This window comes from Orbicella franksi, chromosome 14 (assembly GCF_964199315.1).
Source record: "Orbicella franksi chromosome 14, jaOrbFran1.1, whole genome shotgun sequence".
In the NCBI taxonomy this organism is placed as follows: Eukaryota; Metazoa; Cnidaria; class Anthozoa; order Scleractinia; family Merulinidae; genus Orbicella; species Orbicella franksi.
Window position 1 is genome coordinate 22,680,527 of NC_138158.1, and position 24,481 is coordinate 22,705,007.

Consider the following 24,481-nt stretch of genomic DNA (forward strand, 5'->3'; position numbering starts at 1 on the left):
CACAGTAGCACCCAGAAGTGTACTAAAGCCCTATAGTAGAGATACGTCACGGTATCAACTTCTCAAATTCCTCTGAGTTCCGTAAGAGATCAGCATGGGCCACACGTCACGCTAGCAGGCAAAATGTCAGACCGTTTGTGACTACTGAACGATGGTTTATGGATCTTTGTAAAAAAAAAACTTGCTCGCCAACGCAGTTATAGCCCGATCATGCATATAACAAATAACAAAACGGAACAAACACCGAAAAGGTGTGGATTTTCACGGCGGAATTGGAAATAACCCCTTTTGTCGATATGTAGAGACATTTTGGCATATATGATTTCCTTAGTTTATATTAAGCGTCAGAAAACAAGTGAGGTCAACTTTACAATGAAGTGACAAAGACGTTTTTCAATACCTCGCGATTGTAGTCAAAATATACATTTTTCTAAATAAATATGACTATTTGAAGCCAGATATATATCAAATTTAACTTCTTCAGTCCTCAGCAAGGCGGGATTAAAGTCTTACTCTGCAAATCTTATTATAAAAAAAAAGGTCACTAGGATTAAACATGTTTCATTCCAGGAAAGAAGCTTTCAGCAAAAATAACATTTCTCGTAGGATAAGGAAAGAAAATGTACATAAAAATGTAAGTGTGACCTTGGAAATCAAAATGCAACGTTCATGGGCCATTTCCAAGTTGTTGTGGCCTCTGTTTCAAAACAACTTCTCGTGTACAGAAAACGTTTCGTGTGAAAATGAGCTTGATTTCATGAAAGTGAATGGCTTTGCACGAAGGCGTCGTTAAACAAAGAGGCAAAAGCCAACTCGGAAAAGCGCTCATATACATAACATATCGATCTGATTGGTGAGAAAAAAAGTATGAAGAAAAATCTAGTCGTTCAAAGGAATGTTTTTAGATAACCTTTGCTCGTTTAGAACACCATGATAGAATAAGTGACTGTATATCAGGCAATAAAAAAAACATATCATTACAGAAGGTAAATATATAATCAATTACCGTTATGGCTGGCACACCATGGCATAACATGAAGAAGAATGATTTTGTTTTCCTTGTTTTATATGGGCGTCACCTCGCCGGAAACCGCAAGGAAGAATCCAAACCTTATATCGCGTAAATGCTTTTGTCGCATTATATAATTCGCTTTCAAATGACCTTTCTCTTAGCTAATGGTGATTACTCAGGCGGCTGACATGAAGCGACATGCCAAAGATATTGAAATCACGTAGTGACAGATAGTGGTCGGACACGGGTCGCTTCATTTATTTTTGAAAGAACTTAGCTGTGAACCAATTAGTTCTTGTGTTAGAACTTTCAGCTTGTTTTACACTGGGTTTTTGGACGATCTGGTCGCTTCACATTTGAAGCAGTCTTCTATGTTGCGGGCAAAACATATTTATTCCTCATCAAGATCGCTTATTGAACGGTTCAGTCTCTGACAATCAACTGACTTGCCCGCCGGGCCTGACGGAGAGTCTAATTGTGGAGCTAAAAGAAAGCGACAAAAATAACCGAAGTTTGAATTGACAGTGAAGCTACTAATGGCTACAAGAATTCTACAAGTTTGTGTTTATCTGTGGTTCATGCCTATAATAATGACGTCAACGTTTAGAGGAACAGTCAGGGCTTCAGGAGTCAAACAAAATGGTAAATACGTCTAAAATAACTCAATTTCTTGTATTATAATTTGTATCAACACAATTCATAAAGTTCTCGTTTTAACCTTACAAGCCTGCTATTCGAAAATTTTGACATAATAATGCACTCCGTTTTGTTTTGCTTTGAAACACTGTTTAAAATACTGGAAATTACAAACATGCTTTAGTAGTAAATTGATGTAAAGTTGCCGGATATTCCGGCAGAAAATTGCAAATCTTAATCAGTTCTCGAGCCGCACTGCACTACAAAAACTGGACCAGCATTAAGAGAAATGGCCTCTGTCATGCCATGTTTATGTTTGTTTATAATTTTCTTTTCTTCTAAGGACATGACAGAAATTTAATCGAGAATTGTCATATTGGTTACAAAGATAAAACAAAAAGATAGCTGTCGCTAATGTCTGATCACTATTTTTCGACTGACTGTAAACATGCTACGCGCACTGGCCAGTTATGTTTACACTGTGTAGCTGAGACGAGCTTGGAAACTATCTACACCCACTGAATAAGTTTACCTAAAGATTTACGCTTTGTCGTGACTTTAACCGACAATCAACCGGTAAATTTTACGCCGATTAAATTATTCAACCAGAACGAGCTATGTATTATACTGAATATAAAAATTTTGCTCAGTTCTCGCACAGTTATGTTGATAGTGAGGTTGAACCGAAAGTTCACGAACAATATGATACCAGTTGGCTATGTAAGGCTTTCCTTAAATGGAGCTGGTGCGACATTAGACCGAAACTGACGAGCAAAGCTAATGGGTTTTAAAAATTCCCTTAGGTAAAATTAGCACGAACACAAAAACATATGGAAAACGATTGAATGATTGATTGGAAGCTTTAAATATACTGACCAAAAAAATAACCGTGAATCAATCAATAAAGTAACTGAAAAGTTTTAACATTACTAGAAAAAGATATTCTGATGGCGCTCAAGATCATTTGTATGGCACAAAAAACTAGTTTCTATTTCTTGATGACATTACTTTCCATTTGCGGCTGAATCATATCAAGTGGTTCGCTGTTTCACAAGTGAATAAATTCACTGAACTGAACTAACAACAGTGTAATTATTTTTGACTGAATCAGATGAGAGTGGGCGAAATAAACTCGCCCAGGATTTTCAAAGTCAATTGTTCCACCCGTTAACTAATCCTTTGTGGCCAAGATTTCCCTCCTGAAAGAGTATTAAAAGCTCAGCGAAACATTACAAGTATGTCGTACAAAATGCACATCAAGACTATGTATACGCCATGATTTCCTAGGCCGGATTTTCGACTGTCTGAGGTTTCTGTTGGTAGGTTTATGAGCGTAAAGCCTACGTTGGACAAGTCAAAGGTTGTGTATGAGTTTGAGAAATTTATTGGCTATTAAAAAAAAGGTAGTCAGTTGTTTTGTAAGAAAACTGTTTGACAAACTTTGCTTTGACTGGTAAAACTATACAAGAGCTCCTAAACTAGCTGTAACTTGAACTAGTAGGTCACAGTTTTGTAGTGGATGTTTTAGGATCTTAGCTTAAGTGACTACTCGTTAGGTCACGAGAGCTCTCCAGATCCGCTGTTCTGTTTCAAAAAGAACCATTTTAAAGGCATCCAGGGATCTGAAGAATGATCGAGATTGATTGAAACAACTTTCAGAAAGGGTTCGAACAAGGAACAGATAGAAGAAACCCAGCATTTTCACCCAATAACTAGATAAAACATAAGAACAAAGATATTGTTCTTTAATGTCGATAAGATCTGTTTTATGTTGTCTGCTAGCTATTTAAGGATAAAAGTAGACTAATTAGTTGAATATCAATGCGTCAGGTACAGTGAAACTTCGACATAACGAAGGGCCAAGGAACTGCAAAAAATAAATATGTTCGCTTTGACGAGGTTTCCTTGTATCGAGGTTCTTTTCCATACATTTTACTACTGCTGGGGCGAAGAATGTCGTTCGTTATACCGAGGACTTCGTCATATGGAGGCTCGTTCGTTAAAGCTGAGGAGCCATGTACCCGGGCCATGTACCAGAATAGCACAAGCAATTTGTTAAAACACGCAATTAGGAACACGATATATTTAATTAACGTTATCAACTTTTGCTCCCTATAACCTCAGCCCAAAATGACATACGAAACTAAGCTAATTTGGAAAAGAAATCTTCAGACCGAAATTTAGAAGCGGGAGTGGGCATAGAAAGGGTGTGTAATGCGTGAAAAAAGACATAAAAAAATTGATAGGATGATTCAATCATTAATGGATGAAATCACTCTGACCAGATTGACTATGAGTATGTATGTTTCGTTAAGTTCCCTTCTCATTGGTCTTCACCAGTCCACTGACCGCGCTGAAATACAAACCCAGTGAATTGCAAATCAAATCAATCAAATGTAGTTTCATGTATTTATAGGAACATTATTTTCTTACGTAATCTTATTTACTTAATTAAAGCGGCGTTAAGGACTGACAAGATGTGCACTCTTACTTTTTTTGTAGGAATACGTTTCATAAGAATATTGAGGCTTAAATATGCGAAATTTTAAGAATATTTTCAGAACAAATGCGAGGCTGAGGTTTTGAAAAGAACATAATTTTGCGTTGAAAATTTCTAAATACAATACAATTACATGTTTTTAACTAAACTGTATAAAATTCGGTACAAAATAAAATTCTGTATAAAAGCAACAAAAACAGCACCAGCCAGTATGGTCGATGCTAACAACATTTCTGCAAGAAGTTATTGGCGTCATATTAGGCTTAAATGCCTGCAGACTGGCTCCAACAGAGACGGCGGAGGCCATTTTAAAGTAGTAGGGCTAAAAATCTGGCCAAGAAGGGTCACCACTATTCCTCCGTTTTGTTACTTTCAAGTGGTAAAATAAATACATTCTCTATGTCATCTGGATCCCTAAAAAATCAACCCAAGCAAAAAAGTGGTAAGGCTGTAGCCCTACCAGCCCCTCCCCTTCCGCGGTCCCCGTTCAAAATTACTTTAACATCATCCAGACACTAAATACATTCGAAACAGAAATGTCATAAACTATAATCTAGAAATATTCACAAGAATATTATCAGTCTAAAATCGGCAGAAAAATAAGAATATTCAGCCTCAGCCAGAAAAACAAATTTTTGATAAAAAAGAGTGTAATATTTCAAACATGAAAAACCGTTTGACCACATTTCCTAACACCGAAAAGAGAGTTGAAAATACGACGCGCAGCGGAGTATTTTTGACGAACTTTGAGGTGTTTGGAAATGTGGTCAAACACTTACTTGAGTGTTTGATATATCTTCTCAATCGAAACTAAAACTAAGGAGAAAACAGAAAAATAAAATCGTAAAAACTCTATACTAATTAAGATCAGATATCATAACACCGTTACGGTCATCGGTCATGATTTCCCTTGTTTAAACTGGATGAATAATAAACGAGTTTGAGAAGGGTAATGCATAGATTTTGTTTCATTTCAGGTCCTGGAAAGCCTCAAAACTGCTCTGCTATGGCATTCTCCTCGACGGCAGTTTTGTTGACGTGGCAAACGTTTAGCAAGAGCAACGAATTGCAGAACAAAAGAGATTTCTCTGTAAGAGAGTATTTAGTAATGTCGCATGTACCTTAAGTCTGTTGAGAGAGATCCGGGTGGTTTCTTTGATTGGCTTACACTGACGCGCGAAAATGAGTCTTTATATGGAATTTTTTGGGTCACACCTCAGGCGATCTCAAGTAAGGGAAAAGTTGGTCGCTTGTAAAAACTAGCAAAAAAACAACAACAGCAACAACAACAAAAAAACCACGATGAACGCTTGTTATTCATGACATTTATTCTAGTCTATTTGGTGAATGATTTAGCTCTCCATTTTACAGAAAATACCCAGATTTAAATTATTTTGTCAATGGCTTCGTTGGTGAAATATCAGACGATATTCCACGTGATATATCAGAATAATTAATCTTGTTTTTCGTTTACAGCCATTTCAATAATGCTTTTCGCCAGTTGTAAGTTCAGGGAAGTCTTAACTGAAATGTCGACGAAACATCATTGTCGTTTCATTATTTTAATGGATTACCTCGTTGTTTTTTCCTAGATCCATTACTGGCCGTTATATTCCAAAGATAAAGTCACCGTGCTTCAAGTTGGAGAAGTGTCTCACAAGTTGATTGAAAATCTTGACTTTATAACGTATTACGCCTTCAGGATTGTGGCGACAGATCACTCAGGAGAGCAGCATTACTGTGAGGTTTTGGCCAAGACGTTGACAGATGGTGAGTTCTGTTTTACACTGGAAATCAAGTCGTATATATATTCTACTGTTATTAGAACGCGTGAGCCAACTTCTTCCCTCCTTACTTCGCATTTCTAGCGAAATCCGCTAAGGGAATTAATGGTGAGCTCGAAAGACCTCTTGCGCCTGCACTCATTGCGTTCAGTGGATTATTGCCATACCAAACTCTCGTAATGCGGAACTTCTGAAAAACGTGACAAGAAGTTATAAACGGGTTGTTCAAAAGCCGATTAACTCTGATCCATGATTAAAATTAACCGAAGTATTAATTTTTGTTGTGCAATGTTTTGTGTAGTTTGAGATTATTCAAACTCAAAACTGAAGGCCAAACTATATAAACAGAAAACCTCAGTTACAAAACTGAAATCAAGATTTTCGCTAATCCTGGGTTAGCTTAATCGGGCTTTGAACAACCCGGCCCGGAATTTAATAAAAACTCTCAAAAAGCGACTAAATTAAACCTCTTGGCTTACTTATCCCGGATCAGAGTTAATAAGCTTTCTAAGAGCCGGACCAGTTGTTTTGAACCTAAATATTTGAAAAATATTAAAGGAATGCGACAGTAGCCTGCATGGCAGTGCTCGCTCTAGTAATAAGAGAGAACGAGAAAACACGCGAGAGCACTCGTGAAGTGCAGAATCCACGTCACCGCGCGTGTGGTACCATTCCAAATCGCTCCTTACTATTTCTGCTCGCGCCCTATTACTACTCTTAGGCCTGTTACTCAGGGTAATAATGAATAAAATCCCTACCAAGGGGAGTCGCAATACTCCTGACTGCTTCAAGTTACATTCTGCAAAAGAAGATCAACCAAAAATGTCACTTGTCCGTTCTAAGCTAACCAACTTAATTATGAATTACATTTTCAGCTCGTTTTACTGTTCCCCTGCAAGTAAAACGTCTGAGTGGAGGGGTCGTAGGTTTGAAAATCAACTGGAAAGCTGTTTCACTAGAGACCACCCAAGTAATCTATAGATTGTTTATGGAGAGGAGACCCAAGGGGCGGGTTCATGTGCGATTACTCTGTGAAACAAACCAAACGTCTTGCGTGGTTAAAGCAAGGTTGCCGGTTCCACATCGCATGTATGTCAGTGTTGTGTTGGTGAAAGAAGTTCACAAATCATTCCAGGCTGGAAATATTCGTTCCTACCCTACAAAGCGGGTTTTGATCACAGAAATTGGAAATTTACCGACTAAACCAGGTAAGAGATGAAATCCTCATTTCTTCTAACAATTTGAATACATTCTGTTTGTAGACCAGTGACAAGAATAACGAAAATCATCGGATAAGGGTTAGCGTCTTACTCAGCAAATTTATGTTACTTTAAAACTCTTAAAACTGTGAAAGGAAAAAATTGGACATGATTTTTGAAGTCCGCTTTTGAAATAGCTCTTCTAAATCAAGACGAAATCCGATAGGAAATCGAGGAATTTCAGGTTTTAATGGACAAAAACCTTGCACTAGAATAACTTTAGGTGTTTTACAGTCTTTTTTACGTTTTCTTGACGCTAAAGATATAAATAGCTACCTAAAATAATACCAGAAAACAATTTCTCGTGAAAACTCGAGAAAATAAATTTCAAAGTTCAGAGAAATTGTGCAAACACAGGTAAAATTTCACCATCAGTTTCATTTCACCGCCGGGTATTTCCGAATGTTTCATATGAACTTCAAAATTCGTTTTCGACATTTGATCGATGTTAGGAATTATTTTTTTGAGAAGATAGTGAAAGCAGTCTCACAGAAGTTTGCGAAATGATGTAAACAATCTCAGCACCAAGTTTTTGTCCACTTGTTACTCGAACTTCTGACCGGTGGATTCCTTCTTAATGTGTCGGGACTACAGAGGAAAGAAATCTAACTCTGTCCTGTATGTTCCCTTTCCTTGATTTTCCTCATCCACAGCTCATGTGAACAACAAGACTCACATCCTGAAAGTTGTAGCCCATAAGCTTGGCTGGAATTTTGTTTTTCTCTCATGGAATGCCATAACGGCAGCAGGCAGTCGCGTGACCTACCGAGTTACATCCAGGGGAAGCAATAACATCATTGACAAAGTGACGTCAAATACATCAGTGCTACTTTCAGGTCTTGATCAGCTGACCAGGTATAAAATCAAAGTACAGGCTCAGGAAAAGAATGGAGGTTCTTTTCTCGCATCGGCTGTAGTCGTTTTTCACACTATGGGTGAGTTTTAAATATTTCGTATTAAAAGAAGTCAAGGTATTTTGACTTATTTTTGGCCACGTAAAAAATTACCTTTATATTGAAGGAAAGCTAGAAAAACACCAAAGAGATAACAATAAGCTACAAAGGAACAAGGATAGTTAAGGACGGAGAAGATTAAACAGGATTACAACGACGAAACTAAAAAATTTTGCGCCACTGAGTTACTTCAACGACATCGCGACAAATCGTGATATGACTTTTGGAAAAACCACTGAAGGTTGAGTGTCTTAACTTCTTTGGTGTTATTGAAAAAATACGTAATATATTTCACGGTGTTTTGTTTCAATTACGTAACAAAAAGACAAAGCAATAATTGCTTTTGTGTAAAGCTCTGTTGAGCTTTCGAGAAACCTGTCGATAGGTGGAAAAATCTGCTTAGTAATCTGGGTTTAATTCTCAATCATTCAGTCAGAAATTTAAAATTAGTCCTGTTTAGACTCAAAGTCTATTTTGCCTTTTGTTTTCTCTCACAGACAATAACGAATGTTCGGAAATGTCCGATATTTGCTCCTATCACTCTGAATGTATAAATACCAGAGGGAGTTACTTTTGTCGCTGTCTTCCGGGATGGACTGGTGACGGAAAAACTTGCAAAGGTTTGTGGGATTGATAAGTTCATATGAGGAACGATTGAGAAAAAAAGGCCGCAAGAGGGTCTACAGAAGGCTATTTTGTGTATGCAAAACCTCATAGCTTGGCTCAACATATTTTGCAAATTCGTACTATTAAGAATTCTTTTCTTGTTTCAGAAGAAGCAGTTAACAACGACAACCACATATATTGTGACAACCACAACTACTTAAACATTACGTGGCCAATGACGTCAAAAGGGAACACAGCGCTATCACCCTGTCCTGGTGGAGCAAGAGGTACATTTTAATTAGATCCTTGTTCGAAAAAGTGATCAGTGAAACTTGTTGAATCACGCCGTACAAACTCGTACAAAATTCGTAATCGTTCAACATGGTTTACACTTATACTAAGAGTGGCAAATGAAACCAAAAACAATGCATTGCTAAGAGTAAAGCGATCAGGGAATAATAATATCTATTTACTTTTTTCTTCGCTTGCTTTACAATCGTCTAGCGTACTTGAAAAAGTAGTAGTATGGGCACTTGAAAAAAAAAAAAAAAAAAAAAAAAGAGAGAAAAAAACACTAGATTGCTACGAACGTAGAAAGTTTAACTACGTACCTGATAGCTGACACAGCGTTTCCGTCACTAACCAGTTGCAATTATTATCCATTTTTCAGGGATCGCTAAGAGACCCTGTCTAGAAATGTCTGATGGAGGTGCAGTGTGGAGCGTTCCTGACCTCAGTGAATGCGTCTCAGAGGAAATGACGGAAATCTCTCGACAGGTAGTACTAGAAACTATGCGTTAAATCAAATGTATGGACAAACCGATTTAATACAGATTGTCGTCATATTAATAGGATACAACTGCTTTTTAATAAGGGTCCCCACTCCTAGCTGTTTCGAGAACGGAAGCACTTCTTAATCAATGTGTGTTTTATTCCATTAATGTTAGCTTGACGATCCTGACGCTGACGTCATTGAGATCGCCATGAAACTTGTCAACGTCACCGCCGTCCTCACGCATGCGCAAACTCCACTACAGACTGGTGACCTCAAGCTAGCTGTTGACGTCATAAAGAGGATTTCTGAGAAGAGTCTAGACATTATTTATGAACAATACCCTGACGCAAGCGAGAGAGCTGAACAAGTCCAAAAAATCACTCAGGTCTGTCTTTCAATGGTTTAATCTATCTTATGCTACCCATAGGGTTTTATTCTCGCTGTATTTTGGAGCGTAACGTCTTTTTTTGGATGCTTTGTTACCTTCTAGGCCGTGGTGAAGTCTTCCAGTAACATTGTGGACAGCAAAGCTCTTGAGTCCTGGAAGTTTATGCCAAATGTGCGAGCAAGATAAGGAGGCGAAACTTTACAGATTATCAGCTTATTATAAAATTTGCATTCGAACAACTCTTGTACCATTGACAGCAGTTGCTGAAGTTATCATAGGCCCAAAATATTTGCAATGAGCTGCGAAGAATAGAACAGAAACCCTTTATTTTAACACGATAAGTTTTAAAGCTAAAAGCTTGTGGTGTCGTGTCGTATAAAATAGAAGAAAGACCTGATAACAATGTAATAATAAGTAAAAATTAAAAACTACTGACCTTATAAGAACCCGATCTATATTTACAATATTTATACGTTCAAATATAAATAAAATTGTCATCACGATGCTGCACAGTTGAGGCAGACACTACGTTGAATTTAAAATCTTTAAAACAACATTTTGTTTTCAATCGTTGTTTCAGTTCCCTCTGCTTTAGCTGTGAAACTCCATAGCTCTCATAAACTAAATAGCTGTACTGTCTATTTTAGGATTTAATGGTTGCTGAAGCCAGTAAACTTTTAAAAGGAGTCGATGCTGTTGCTTTACATTTGGCCAAAACAGCACTCACAAGGGATGCCAGTGTATCTGAGGCAACAAACGTTGGTAAGTCATAAACTGACCCATAAACTCTTAGGGTAATGATTATAGGAAACTCTTTTTGGGGTAAACAGTAATCTTGGGAAACTCTTCGGTTGTCGCTCAATAAGTTTTAGAAGCTCCTCAAGTGATGCTAGATAAATTGAGGAACCTCTTTGGATGGTGCTCGATATATGTCGATAATTCTTCCAGTAGAGTCTGAAAGGTATCCTGACCCTTCGGGTATTCATCGATAAGTTTCGGGATCTCTTTGGGCGATGGTCTTCAGCATTGAAAACTCTTCGGAAGCTCTTCGGGTAATGCTCGATAAGTGTTGGAGAATTCTCGGGTAGTGCTCAATAAGCATCGGAAACGTACTGGATGATTTTTGAAAGATTTTCCAAACGTGTGCCCAGTGCAATACCTTCCAAACCACTTCAACTGCTGTTATTTACGTCCAGCTGTATGCAGTCTACGATTAATTCAATGTACAATATTCAGACGTTTCGCCAGTGGCTAATTTTTGTTACTGTCTATGTAATCGTTTCTTTTAAGTATTGAGTGCTAAGGCCATAAAAGACCGCGATCCAGTTGAGCAGCGAATGCCACCAGCATCCAGGAACACGAAGCCCACAGATGACGTCACCAGGAACATGCGCAATGTTACGTCTAGCAGCGTCTTGTTACCAGGCTCCGTGCTCATGTTGCAGAAGAATGAGAGTTACCCAGGTAAGTGACGTAATGTGTTCCTCTCATTTGTCGAGTACATGCATGGTGAGATATTCTTAAACTCATTGTAAAGCACTATTGGATAGTGATAGAAATAGCGCTATATAAATAAAGTATTATTATTATTATTACTCGCAAGATAAAACAAAGAACGGTTCTAGACTCATTTTTGCCACGTGTACTGTTATTTGTATTGCACCAATGTCTGCTTGCACAAAATTTAAGCACTGACACTCGGAAAAATGTTTTTCGAAGTTCTCCCAACAGGAGTTCGGATTGCTGTGAATTAATACTTCCTAAACTCTGCTAACTAGGCCACATAGCTAGGTTCAAACCTTGGCAAACTCACTGCTAACTGCTAGAATATTTACATGTGAAGAGGTAGGGATTTTCTTATCAGTAGAAGAATGAGAAAAATATTTAGAGGACAGTGACAACAACCTCTATTTTTTCGCTGATTTCAACTTGTTCTTCTCAGAGGCCGAAGAGCGGGTTTTATTTATTACTGACATGCAAGCGAAAACTGGACACGCCAAAGTCTACAAAAATAGCCTAAATCTTTGCCCTTTCTTTTTGTTCTCAGCCGAGACTCAATATATAACCTTTGCGTCCTTCCGTAACCTAAAAGCATTGATGCAACCGAGCGCGGAAAGCAGGTATGTTTTTTATAAAAACGTTTACGTCAAAGTGAAAGGCATTTAAGTTTCACAGTGCCCATCTCCACCCAGGGGTACAAATGGGTACCGGTAAATTGTTTGCTGAGCAAATTGACAAAATGCCTGGGTTATCCTAACATTGCATTGGCCTAGTATCACACCTAGGGGAAAGAAGCACTTCTCCAGATTGCTTCATTGCACGAAAATCGGGAGATGCTCCGGTTGTGATTTGACCCGAATACCGCATTTTTCATTTTTATCTTTTTGTACTTTGACTATTCAGATCGCCTGAGCCGACTGAAGAAGGAAGTGACTTGGGTAGAATCGAGTCAGAGATAACATCCGTTTCACTGCACCCAATGAAAATTAACAGCTTTGACGAGCCCGTCACCTTGACTCTTAAAAACACTCAGGTTGGTGTAAATTAGTACAGCATAAATTTGCCACGAAATCAGCTCGCCTGGGTCAAAGCATTGGTGTAGTTTTTTCGTTGAATTATTTGCTTAGTCTCAATTTTTTCATCTTTGGCTTGTAATTGTTTCTATCTCGCAGGATAGCGACAAAGGTCAAGCAAGCTGTGTTTTTTGGAACACGTCTAGGTATGTTATCAGAAAACTGTTCACTTCTATTCGATTAAATTTGCACTTAACGGAGCCCAATCACGGTATTTTGAGTTATTTTGGCCACGTACAAAACTACCTTTAAATTGAAGAAACACCGAAAATAAATGTTTGCAAGATAGAAAAACACTAAAGAGATAATAATAAACCATAAAGGAACAAGGATGATTACGGATGGAGAAGATTAACACGGATTACAAACGACCAACTTGAAACATTTGTATAGGCTAAATTTTTGAAGATGCACAAACCGTGACGTGGCTCCTTTTAGGGCGTATTAAATCCCCATGCTTTGTTTAAGACAACAACGAATAAAATAACGGTTGCAAACAGAGCCCTATCTTTAAATCAAAAAGTAGATATGATTTAGACGTAGTTTTTGTTTGTGTAGTCCTCGCGGTTTCTGGTCAGAAGCAGGCTGTCATTTGACAAAGAGGAATTCCAGTCATACCACGTGCCAGTGCTACCATCTGACAAGCTTTGCTGTGCTCATGCGCGTAATCGACATACCAGACAATGACGTAATGGTAAGTTCTCACGGGTGTTATCAAGTAGCAAATGCCATTTATTTTGAAATCTCTGTAGGCGCAATTGGACTTCCAGATTCTTGTTAGTTAATCAACATTGTTTTTAATTGAGCTTCACCTGTCAACCACTGATTTTGTGACGTTAAGTTTGGTCAGTTAAAATGTTTAAAACAGGTTAGAATTTGTTATTCGCTCGTCTCGTATTGATTATCAAAGCCTAAAGGTCCGAAAAGGAGAAAAATTACAGTGAGACTGGCTTTGAGTCCTAGTTCAAGACAATGACATCTTCGAACCACGACATTGAGACCAAAGTTTTAGAGTCAAGGTGTCTGTTTACGCAGCTTATCTGTCAATTGAAACTTTTTGAATATTTGATGAATGTCTTAACATTTTATCAACAGAAGAAACACCAGTTTGCATTGAGCCTGATTTCGTACATTGGTATCTCCATTTCCATCCTGGCTTTGTCCATATCTTTTCTCACCTTCGCGTTCTTAAGGTGAGAACTGTTACTCGCTTGTGAATCTTCGCGCGTGCGCACTTAACAGCCATTCAGCAACACTATACCCATCTCTTCACAGTTATGACATAATTATCACTTTCAGGTCGAATCTTAGCTGTTTCTCGAGCAAGAGACGACGCATCTATTAGTTCAGTCTAATTGTGGTACTGTTGTGATATACTCTATATTATATATCAAAACATTGCGATAAAATTCTGACTGCTTAAAAATTTTGTCTTGCCTTTCAGGTTTAGAAACACTCGTCACCGTTACTTTGTTCACGCTAATTTGGCGCTTTCCCTCGGTTTGGCGGAAACTTTATTTCTGTTCGGCGTTACCAAGACTGCAAACAAGGTATTAAATATGCATATATATTCATGGCTGTATCGTCAAAACTATGAGACTTACTTTGAAAAAGAACCCATCAGCATTATCCCAAAACAGTTCCCTAGAATACGAGCAGTTACTAGCTTCCCTCAGAAGCGAAGTTGCGATTACGAAAAAAAGGTGCCTTTATGCCAGTAGAAAGTGTCTATACTTTTCTCTTAGAGGTTTGGTTCGAGAACTCAAGGATTTCAGGCTTTCGAAATTTGGGCATTTTGAGCATGTGAACCTCCTTTGCTCAAAATGAAACAGCTTCTGACCACAGCAGATTTCTCCCACCATATGATTGGGTTAAATAAGATTGTTTTAAATCGATTTTTTCAACTTCTACTACAAATTCGAGTAGATTTTGTCCGGTGTTAACTGATCGTCGCTGTTAATAACTATAATAATAACAATTCTCTTTCTTGCAGATTGTCTGTAAAACAATCGCTATTACCCTACATTATCTCTTCTTGTCGTCGTTCTGTTGGATGGCGCTTGAAGGAATCGTCCTTTACCTTTTGCTCGTCAAAATCTTTCGCACCAAGACTCGGTCAGCAAGAGACAAAGCTGTGTTCATGCTGTGTGGTTGGGGTAAGAGTTTCTTTTATAGATTAAACTTAATTTAAGTTTTACTCTTTATCTGGGGAAATTAATCTTGCCCCGCGGTTGAGATTCAAGGAAACACCCTCAAACATTTCAGTAAGCCTCGCGCCAACCGTTATTGATTAAGCTATCAGTTCGACCGCGAAACAGACGAGTGCTTATTTGATGTGTAAGACCCGGAATCGCCGTCATATTCAAGTAACAAGAATTTATGCGGTACTAGCTCAGTTGCACTATAAAGCTCGGTTGTCAGAAAGTCAACTGTCCCGGCCAGGAGGGGGGGGGGGGGGGTGGGTCTCCTATATGAAAAGGTCGGGGATGTGTGTTGTCTCAAATAGGGGTGTAAATTACGGATTTTGGTCTGACTGAGGGCTTTCTGGACGAAACGCTAGTTTAAGAATTCAAGGTATCTTTTAGGATGCACTCAAGAGATTACGATCCTGTTGCACTCGAAGAAATAATAAAAAAACGCTGTCATTTCCGTTTTAAGTGGCATCTTAAAGAGATCAAAAAAAAAAAAGTTCGAGCCACGCTCAGATTGGTCTCCTTGGAGGTTTAATTCAAATTTTCCGACGGGCACCCCCGACCTTTCACATGGGAGTCCCCATCAGAGTTAATTGGACCTAAGACAAGGAGACAAATAATGGAATACAATATGGTTGGTTCTTAACCTTGCGTCTATTGAACTTTCACAGGTGTCCCAGCTATTATAGTTGGTGGGTCTGCTTTGTTATTTCACGAAGGCTACGGAACAGAAGAATTGTAAGTAACATTTTTGTGAAGTCGTTGTCTTCTAGAACACAGCTGTAAAAGTTATTGATCCCTGTCGTTCTAAGATGGGATCGATAACTAGGACCATTAGACGTTTATTTAACGTGGAGAGTTCAATGGGCTTTGTGGTCGTCGTCTTAGCTTAGTCGGAAAGCTGTTAGTTCGACTGGTTACTTTTGCGTTTAAATATTAAATAGCTTTAATTTCGTATCTTGCAGTTGCTGGTTATCTTTCGAAAGGCATTTTACTTGGGCCTTTGTAGGACCGGTACTTCTCGTGTGTTTGGTAAGTGTGCGTCTTCTTTGAAACATCAATAGTGAATTTGACAACCCAAAACAACCCTGAACAGCTTTGAACAGGAAGCCCCGAAGGACAGATTGACAGTTTAGTTAACATTACATATTTTTCATCATGTGTTATAACTGTTTTTACAGTTTAACTTGATTTGCTTGGGGAAGACGTTTATGATCATGTCAAGTCGAGGAAGCATAAAGGATAGCGACACAAGCATCGAGAAAATAAGGTAAGACGGAGAGCAGGACTATGGGTACACAAGGGCGCAAACGGCTATAATTGCCCTAATTATAAATCCTTCCCCAGTTAGAGCAACACAGGTCCATCTTCCTGTTAACGAAATATTCCGTTTACCAGGTGCACTTGAATATAAGCCCTAACCTATTCATTAGAATTGTATTCACAGAACATTGCACTATTTAACAATTAGATTATGAGCTCGAGATTTTCATGAGGTGATAGTTGATGCGGCCTTCGGCCTCATCAACTATCACCTCATAGAAATCGAGAACGAATATTCTCAAACTCATTAATTATTCATGAGCTGATGACCCAATCAGCTCGCATCAATTGGGTCAGGTGCATGTATGTTGATACCCAATGAACATACCGATCAACACACGGTAGATTAGTTCAAAAACTGATCAAGACACTGATCAAGAAACTTGAATTTTAATCAGTCTTAATTATAATTCTAAATACAGCATTTTTCCCGCTTAAATCATTGCTTACAACAACAATACAGCAACATATTATTCCTTCTTAGACATCGTTACATTAATTGTACAGTTTTTGAATTTTCCTTTCTGGAAAACAACATCCGTTAAAGATTGATCCTGTTTCTCTGTGGTAAAACATGTAGTTGTACTAACAACACTTGGACCTAGGATCTTTGAAACTTTAGACACATTTTCTTCTGTAGGCTTTTCGTACTGCAACAATGCATTAGAACGATGCCCCGACCTTTCGCGAATCAATTTTTCTTCAACCCCAGAATTGAACAGGGAGGAAACACAAGAAACGCGCAAACTGTGAGCGGTTTTGCGTTTAAAGCCTGCCGCGTCGCACATGTCAGGCAAAATCTTGTTCAAGCTGTTGATGCCTACGGGCACTTTATCGAATGCGAACCTAGTTTTTGATGGCTTAAAGTAAAATGCAGTAACTTCCTTTGCATGAGTCTCAACTAACCCTACATACAATCTGAATATCTCAACAAGGCACGGCTCGTGCTTTTCCTCAATAGAATGACAAACGTGCTTGACCACTCGCGGCACATACTTTAGATCACAAAGACCTCCATGATAAGTTTTAGAGGCATTTTCTTCAAACTTAATAAAATTTGGACCAATTTCAAAGTTGTTTTTAACAATATTTCTGTGATCTCCCCCCCGCAACCCAAAAACTTTTCCGTTGTAGAAATAGATCGTGTTCAATAACGACTTAGCTGATGTAGTTCCCAGCAATTTCTTTTGCCAGAATACTGCTTCTTCTTGCTCGCTCACAAACTCCTTTTCCTCTTTCTTACACTTAATGTGAAGCCCTTCTCGAACGCCATTCTTCATCTCGGCATCTAAGCAACGTCGGAAAAGGACAAACCTTCAAAAAATAACACACAAAATTAAAGTCCTGAAACAGTGCATTTTAAATTACTAACCAATTCGGTCTAAAAGTTGTCAAGTACCTTTTGTCACTAGCGTCCAGAGGATTCAAAGCTTCTGATCCATTTTTCTCCTCCAAATAACGCTTGAGGGCACAAATGATACCATAAACAGACTTCGGAGGGTATCTTTCACCGGACTTTTTAGCTACCTCCATCACAAATTTTGACAACCAATAGTTCAGCGACAGAGCGTCCATTCCAGCAATATCTACACTCACAGCGGTAACATTGTGTAAATCGTAGTCCTTGAAGAGACCGCCACAATCTAATACCGGAACTTTAACCTCTCTCAACCTCTGCCATTCGGCAAAAATGTTCACAGCCCACTTGTTTTTATACTTAGTTGAAACTGGAACAGCATCATTCACCAAAACATTTTCTTGAGAAGAGGTTTTTGGAACTCGAAAACGTTCTGATCTCCACTCGATCTCCATCACGCGGCATAATGTTAATTTATTAAAAATTCAACCTTTAAAACTTGCCCACATGGCCGCATATAAAAGATTCATTTCATTTACCATATGAATAAAAAACAGACAATAGCCTATTGAGCACGCCTACTAATTACCTATTCTTCGAAAAAAATTCTCATGCTACTTTGAGAAGCCAGCTCAAAAACTCGTGCTTCGTTTTTCATCAGGGGTTCCAAACACCTCGAAACAATAAAAGCACTCCGCCTTCGGCGTCGTGCTTTCATCTGTTTCTCGGTGTTTGGAACCCCTGATGAAAAACGAAGCACGAGTTTTTGATCTATTACATCTAATTGTTTGAGTAGAATTCTTACTAAAATTTACTTCAAATAACGGTTTCAAGTTATGTCTTGACGTATTATTAATCTTTGCGCCTGAAAAAGATCGCTCGCATTGAATTGTCATTTGAATTTGAAGTTGTATACGCGCGCGCATCAGTTTTTCAATAATTTCAACTTCTTTAAAAGTCAAGAAACCGTAAATGTCCTTCGTTTAGACTTCTCAGGAATTTAATTACCCATTTGCATCAAAAGTTTTCTCCAAAACTTTGGAAAAACGAAAAAACGTCGCCATTTTCTAGACGACCTCCAACCACTGCACACTAATGGCTGATAGTGTTCAATGGCTAAGCCAATCAGATTACAGCATTTGCATTAGTATACTAGTAGAATTCTACTAATTAAAAATAGTGCATACATAAAATAAATAGTAGATAGAAACCTTAGATTACAGTGGGTTTCTCATAATACAATATATGCTTCCCCGTTAACAACCCCAAGCAGAAATCTTTATAAAGAGTTTCATAAACCCAGGGTTTATACCAGGAAAATATCATACAACGACTAAAGTCGATAAATCAATCAAAGTACATGAAATAATTCTCTTTGTGTACAACAGGTACTGGTCTAAGGGCTGCGCGCTACTTTCTTGTCTTCTTGGCCTGACTTGGATTTTTGGAGTATTTGTAGTCAATCAAGATACCATATTTATGGCTTACCTCTTTAACATATTTAACACGCTACAGGTAGGTATTATTACAAAAAATGCCATTTTACTTCAACAGTAATGGCATGTTGTTGAAATGATGATACACACAGTATGTGATCCCTTATAGCACCGAGTTAATTTTCAACATGGAGGTTAAGTAACCACCGAAGTGATTTTGAAAAGCTGACGTGTCGAGCTTAACCCCTCTGTTGGAGGAAGAACGATCAACATGTCAGCTTATCAAATTCGCCATGGCTGTTAATTCACTTTTATCAAATTCTGGCTGAAGGTTGGAAGTTTTAAGTTCACTTGCCCTTTATGCAGCATTATGATTTGTTTATAGTCGCTAGTTATTTCCTGCCAGACGAAATCATATATTCTGACTGAATGATAATTTGTCTTCTTTCCCAGGGACTCTTGATATTTCTCTTTCACTGTGTCGGGGATGAAAAGGTAAGACCACTTACATTCAGATATCACTTAATTCGCCTATGCTTCGCAAATGTTTCTTTCATCCTGTGCAATTTAGTCTCAGAAAGATCACTTTTCTTATAATTTTTATTAACACGCTAAATGGACTGAAGAATAATCATGAACTTATGTTACCAAATTTGGCCTGTATTTTCTTGCCATTCCTTTTATAGGTGCGCGCAGAGTATTTACGCATAATCCGCTGTCAAACACGCTCGCAGGCCTACGGTACAGGTCGTCCCTTATGGAATAAATCAGACTCATGTAGTCGTTCTAGAACGTGGGAGGAACGACATGGGAAAAACAGAAGAAATACGTTACAATCAAATATAGACTCTTCAAAGGTATGCAATGCTTTGTCTAGTTGGATATAATCAGGAGCCCATCACTATTCCTGTCACGGCGTTTTCACGGACCGATCTATTTTTAGTTTGAATTTACCGCGAATTCAGACCCCCCCCCCCCCCGCAGGAACCTCAGTGACCAATCACAAGCACGGACTTAGTTTTAACTGACGTCATCATTTCACTGGAAAAAGTGATCGGGTGAGGTAAGCTATTTTTTCCTTACCGATGCGCGCTCATGTAAGCCGGAACTGCCCTATTTCGAGAGAAAAGAAGCCTAAAAATAGACCGGTATGTGAAAATGCCGTGACAAAGGCTTAGTATGAGAGTTGTACGCTCCTAATGATGGGCTCTCCTGATATAACATCGTTAATACTGGATTTATGAAAACCATGTCAATACTTTGCACTAAGTCGTCCATATTCACTTTGATTTCACGACTCCTAAAAAACTTAAAATCACTCCAAACGATGAAAGGGAAAGGAAGATAAAAGAGTGGTGGAAAAAAAGACTAGCATTCCTTTTAATTTTTTCATCGTTTACTTTGGAGATTGAGCAGGGCGCGATTTCTGTAACACTGTTTTCATGAATCTAGACATTCGTTACATTACATACAATGGTCATAATGTATGAAATATGATGTATGAAATGTGTGAAGCGATGGTGACCCTAACCTTTCCGTTTGAAATCCGAGCTGAGCGTCTTTCTTAGGTAAAAACTATAGGGAGGAGACGAACAATTTTCGGGCTTTGAGCCTGACATTTTTAAAACAAAAACGGGAGCCAGTGCTCCTTCCCCTTAGATCATTGATCTATAATCAGCGTTTCAACAACCCACGTAATAAAAGAAAGAGGGTAAAAAGGAAATTCTTTCAACAGAGACTTATATTTCGATTACCACCATCTGCCTTCTTACAGGATTAAAGGAAGAGTTTAAGTCATCTTCCATATGGTGTAAGCAACTGTTTTTTTCTAACGTATATAATGACCATTTCAGGCCACTCATACTTCCATTCAAAGAAGGACAAACATAGTGACTGGCGAAGATGACGTCACTTTACGAGAAGGATTAAACCGACCAATGGAAATGAGTCAGATGTATGGAACAGTAGGTGAGAGGGAAACTGGTTTGAAACGTTACCGTACTCGGCTGCGATTTGCGAGAAGTGACGTCATTAAAATTAGACATTAAAATTAGTCATACGGGCAAGATCATATCTAGATACTCAATCTAGTAGATTACATGGTTTTGTACATGCAATCGTTGAAAAGTCCCAGGGGATTACAATCGTTCCGTGTAGCAGTCACAAAAATGTCCTTATTTTCCCTACATTCTCCCTATTTTTTCACGTAAAACTGAAGTTTCTTCCTTTTTTTTTCTTTTACGTATTGCTGACATGAACAATGCAATTTTGCAAAGTTTGGGTGCGGGGCGTGATAGGGTGTCAAGTAGCAGTCACGAAAAGTCCTTAAATTTTAATACTAACATTACGTATGTATGTTAACTTGCAGAAGATGATTGTGTGCAAAATAACGAGGGAATCGAGAATCAGCAGGAAACACCATCAGCTGAGAGTCAGGTGATTGATGGGGGAAATCAGTTGGAAAACTTTGAACCAGAAATGATACAGGTAACTTAAAAAATTACGACAGAATAGACTGGTTGTGAATTAAATTCGACAACTTGCTGAGTGGTATCTGTTTTTCCTGCAAAGTAGTTTTGCATGCAAAGATTTGTTGATTCATTTAGAATATCATGATCAGAATCTATAAAACAAACAAACACCAAAGCATTTTTTTAAATAACGAAGGCTTGGTTTACAGACTGAGTAATCAGTCATTCGTGAATAATGTCAAGGGGCTGTATTTCCAAAGTAAATACTGCAATAATTTGATGGCTGTGTAATTGAACATATTCACACAGGTCGCTGATAAAAGATAAAGGCTGTATTTTTCCAAAATGGCAAGTTAGTAACTGTAGATTAGCTTTTCAATGCAGCGATTATTTTTTAACTCGTGAAATTCTCTTGTAGAATTCCGAGGAAAGCGGGAGGGACATTGTACCAGTTGAAACCGGTTTGACGTGTTCTTGTGAGAGTGCTTCACAGCCTAATCTCCCGGATGTTATACTAAATGACTGTAACAACCTCGACAAAACTAAAAACGATTCCGAGGTCTGAAGATTGACAAAAAATGAGCACCTGTTCAGCCTGTAGAGCAGGCAATTTTACATGTTTCTTTTGAATGGCCTCGTAATATACGTGGTGGGAGAGGAAAAAGAGAAACCTCGCTTGTGCGCATGCGGGTAACATGTGCTAACCAGCTTCCTCGCAGTAAACTAACTTCCAGTCTTACAATGAGGGGAATAGCTTCAACGTTGGTGGAAACAGTTTACCCCACAAAATATGAAAACTGCATTTGTTGAACTTGGAATTGACAGCTAAAGATATTTCGCGGAGAAGGCAATAATGTACAAGAGCAGTAGAATCGTTCTCCGCTTTCTGGGAAGGAGCTAGTTACAATAAAGGGCAAGATATGGAAGTCCCTGGACTCAGTGTGGAGCGAGATTGATAATTAGTCGTTGGATAAATTTTTTGCACAAAGATAATATTTGGTCCAATTTTATGGATTATGCAAGTAGCCGTAAATTAAGAAATTATTCCGTTTTGTATGATGCAAAAATAGCGCAATCTTTATTTATGTCAGTGGTGTTTTATCTCCTTATTAACATAAATTTATTGAAAATTAAACATGTAGAAATGATAAATTTAGAGCGTCTTTGACCTGTCTGTCAGCGTGTGTGAAGATAAGAACTTTGTACCGTTTCCTTTCAATCTTGGTACTATAACTCAAGTTAGAATTCAGTTATGTCAACCTTTTAATGTTAGTGATTAGTATCTTTGTTCCTGATCAGTCTTGTCATCTTATTCAGCACTTTTTTTTGCCTTACAGTTCGTCATCTTTTTCGCCATCTTTGTTATGTTTGTCATTTTCTTCGTCATCATTGCCGTCATCTTCGTCATTTAATTCGTCATCGTTGTCATCTTTGTCGTCATCTTTGTCTTCATCTGCGCTACCTTTGTCGTCCTCTTCGTTATCTTTGTCATCTTCGTCATCTTTGTCGTCATCTTGGTTATCTTTGCCATCTTCTTGGTCATCTTTGTCGTCATCTCTTTCGTCTTCGTCATCTTTGTCGTCATCTTCGTCATCTTTGTCGTCATCTTCGTAATCTTCGTCATTTTTGTCGTCACTTTCTTCATAATCGTTGTCATCCTCTTCGTCATTTTCCTCCTTACGTCCCTCTTGTTCCTTGTTCCGGCTGTCGCATACATAGGATATGTGAATCGCCATTATGCGTTGAGTGTCTCAAAACACATTTGGCCGTTTCACTTTTGCACGAGGCTTTCGTCCCCTCACATTTCTCTGAAATTTCTTTGATCACTTCGGGTGACACGCAAGCACTGGGCACGTGCAATGTCTTGCACGCCTCACACGAGCACGTGCACTCAACATGGCGAACAGATACCTGTTGTATTGGATTCTTCGTGGAACACGCATTAAGGACATATTCCCTGTTCCCGCAAATGGTCACGTTGTACAGAAGATGTTCTAAAGCAAAGGAATTAAAATTTGTTATTACATAGAGTAAATTACTGCAACAAAAGTAGTGTAATGTCCTTCCACTCCCTCAATGCTAAGATAATATCTGCAATCGGACTAAAATAGCCACACCGCGGAGGTCCGAAGCGTTAAAACTAATGTTAAATGTTGAATGTTTATAGTGGTCGATGGGCTTAGCTACAATTAGCTAATTCTCAGGCATGCCACTTAAACTGAAAGAAAGAAATATTTCAAATAAATGTTTTTTCAACTGGTTAGAGGCAGCTCAGTTGGCTATTTACAAGTATGACCAAGGAGTTGCTCTAGGGTCTACCAAGAAACAAATCCAGCTTAGTAGTCAGAGCTGAGCTTGAACCGGTGATCCCCGGATTTCAAGTCCGGCGCCCTGACCGCTCAGCCACGCTGCCTCCTAATGTCAAGATAATATTTGCACTCGGACAAAAATAGCCCCCTCCTCGGACGCCCAAAGCATGTGCCGGTTTTCCCTCGCGCGGCTTCTGATTGGGCAAGCAGAGTCGGAAACTCTTCAGGACGAATACTAAGAAAACTATTCAGCATCGGAATCAGAATGGATACACGAGAAACTCAACGTTTGAAATGGAAAGAAATGGAGATAAAATCTTACCGTGACAAATATTCTTTTCAAATGAGCACTTGGTAGGCTCTATCGCGACTTCTGGATTTTCATTTTCTTCTATAAAATTAAAACAAAGACATAATCACAAACGTGAATGAGAACCGGCGATGTAACGTGCCTTTCCCTTTCTTGACACTATTCACAAGCTCTTTCTTCGAGTTATAATGGGTTTGGTCAACCGTTTGAGTACATGTGGCTTTGTTTTAATAAGAAGAGGATTTGCTTTTACCTGAACTAGTGACGGGAAGCTTGTCCGTTAATGTTGAAAGGTCACATAACGTTTCATTTGTTGCTTGCAAAAAGAAATAACGTGAATTTAAAACACAGGTTGCCACATTTGGAGTTTGCTAAGGCCCGGTTCACACTAGCAACAGACATAACGGCATAATTAACGACATAATCGCTTATGCCGGTAATGTGAACATCAACGTAAAGACATAAGGAAAAGATCAGTTTCCTCCTTATGTTCATGCTGTTGTATTGTTATCCCTTGGAATACCAAACTTTCGCCAAAAAATACCGTTTTTAACCGTTTAGTCAGGTTTTTTAGCTGCCATGACGCTAACTAAGCCT

The 24,481-nt window shown here is 38.5% G+C and overlaps 3 protein-coding genes across 4 annotated transcripts in view; 1 reads left to right on the forward strand and 2 right to left on the reverse strand.

Annotated features, from left to right (window-relative positions):
- LOC145467104 (radial spoke head 1 homolog) overlaps positions 1-24,481 on the reverse strand; it is a 48,752-nt gene that overhangs the window by 8,083 nt on the left and 16,188 nt on the right. The gene's annotated exons all lie outside the window — the stretch shown is intronic.
- On the forward strand, positions 1,130-21,830 carry LOC145467082 (adhesion G protein-coupled receptor L4-like). Of its 2 annotated transcripts, none has more exons than XM_081450602.1 (28): positions 1,130-1,654; positions 5,126-5,238; positions 5,741-5,918; positions 6,808-7,140; positions 7,845-8,126; positions 8,642-8,764; positions 8,918-9,037; positions 9,421-9,527; positions 9,698-9,910; positions 10,016-10,084; positions 10,561-10,675; positions 11,204-11,377; positions 11,961-12,033; positions 12,317-12,446; positions 12,586-12,632; positions 13,045-13,180; positions 13,582-13,679; positions 13,931-14,036; positions 14,480-14,642; positions 15,350-15,416; positions 15,644-15,710; positions 15,860-15,948; positions 18,747-18,873; positions 19,248-19,289; positions 19,481-19,651; positions 20,648-20,761; positions 21,159-21,281; positions 21,684-21,830. In XM_081450602.1, exons 1-28 carry the CDS (start codon positions 1,549-1,551, stop codon positions 21,828-21,830), a joined length of 3,633 nt encoding a protein of 1,210 aa, XP_081306728.1. In that variant the 5' UTR covers positions 1,130-1,548. The 2 variants fall into 2 exon arrangements, with proteins under 2 accessions (XP_081306728.1, XP_081306729.1); XM_081450603.1 differs by having other exon boundaries at positions 1,131-1,654; positions 20,648-20,762; positions 21,163-21,281.
- On the reverse strand, positions 22,587-23,009 carry LOC145467112 (uncharacterized). The gene has a single exon (XM_081450650.1). It carries the CDS (start codon positions 22,999-23,001, stop codon positions 22,597-22,599), a length of 405 nt encoding a protein of 134 aa, XP_081306776.1. The 5' UTR covers positions 23,002-23,009; the 3' UTR covers positions 22,587-22,596.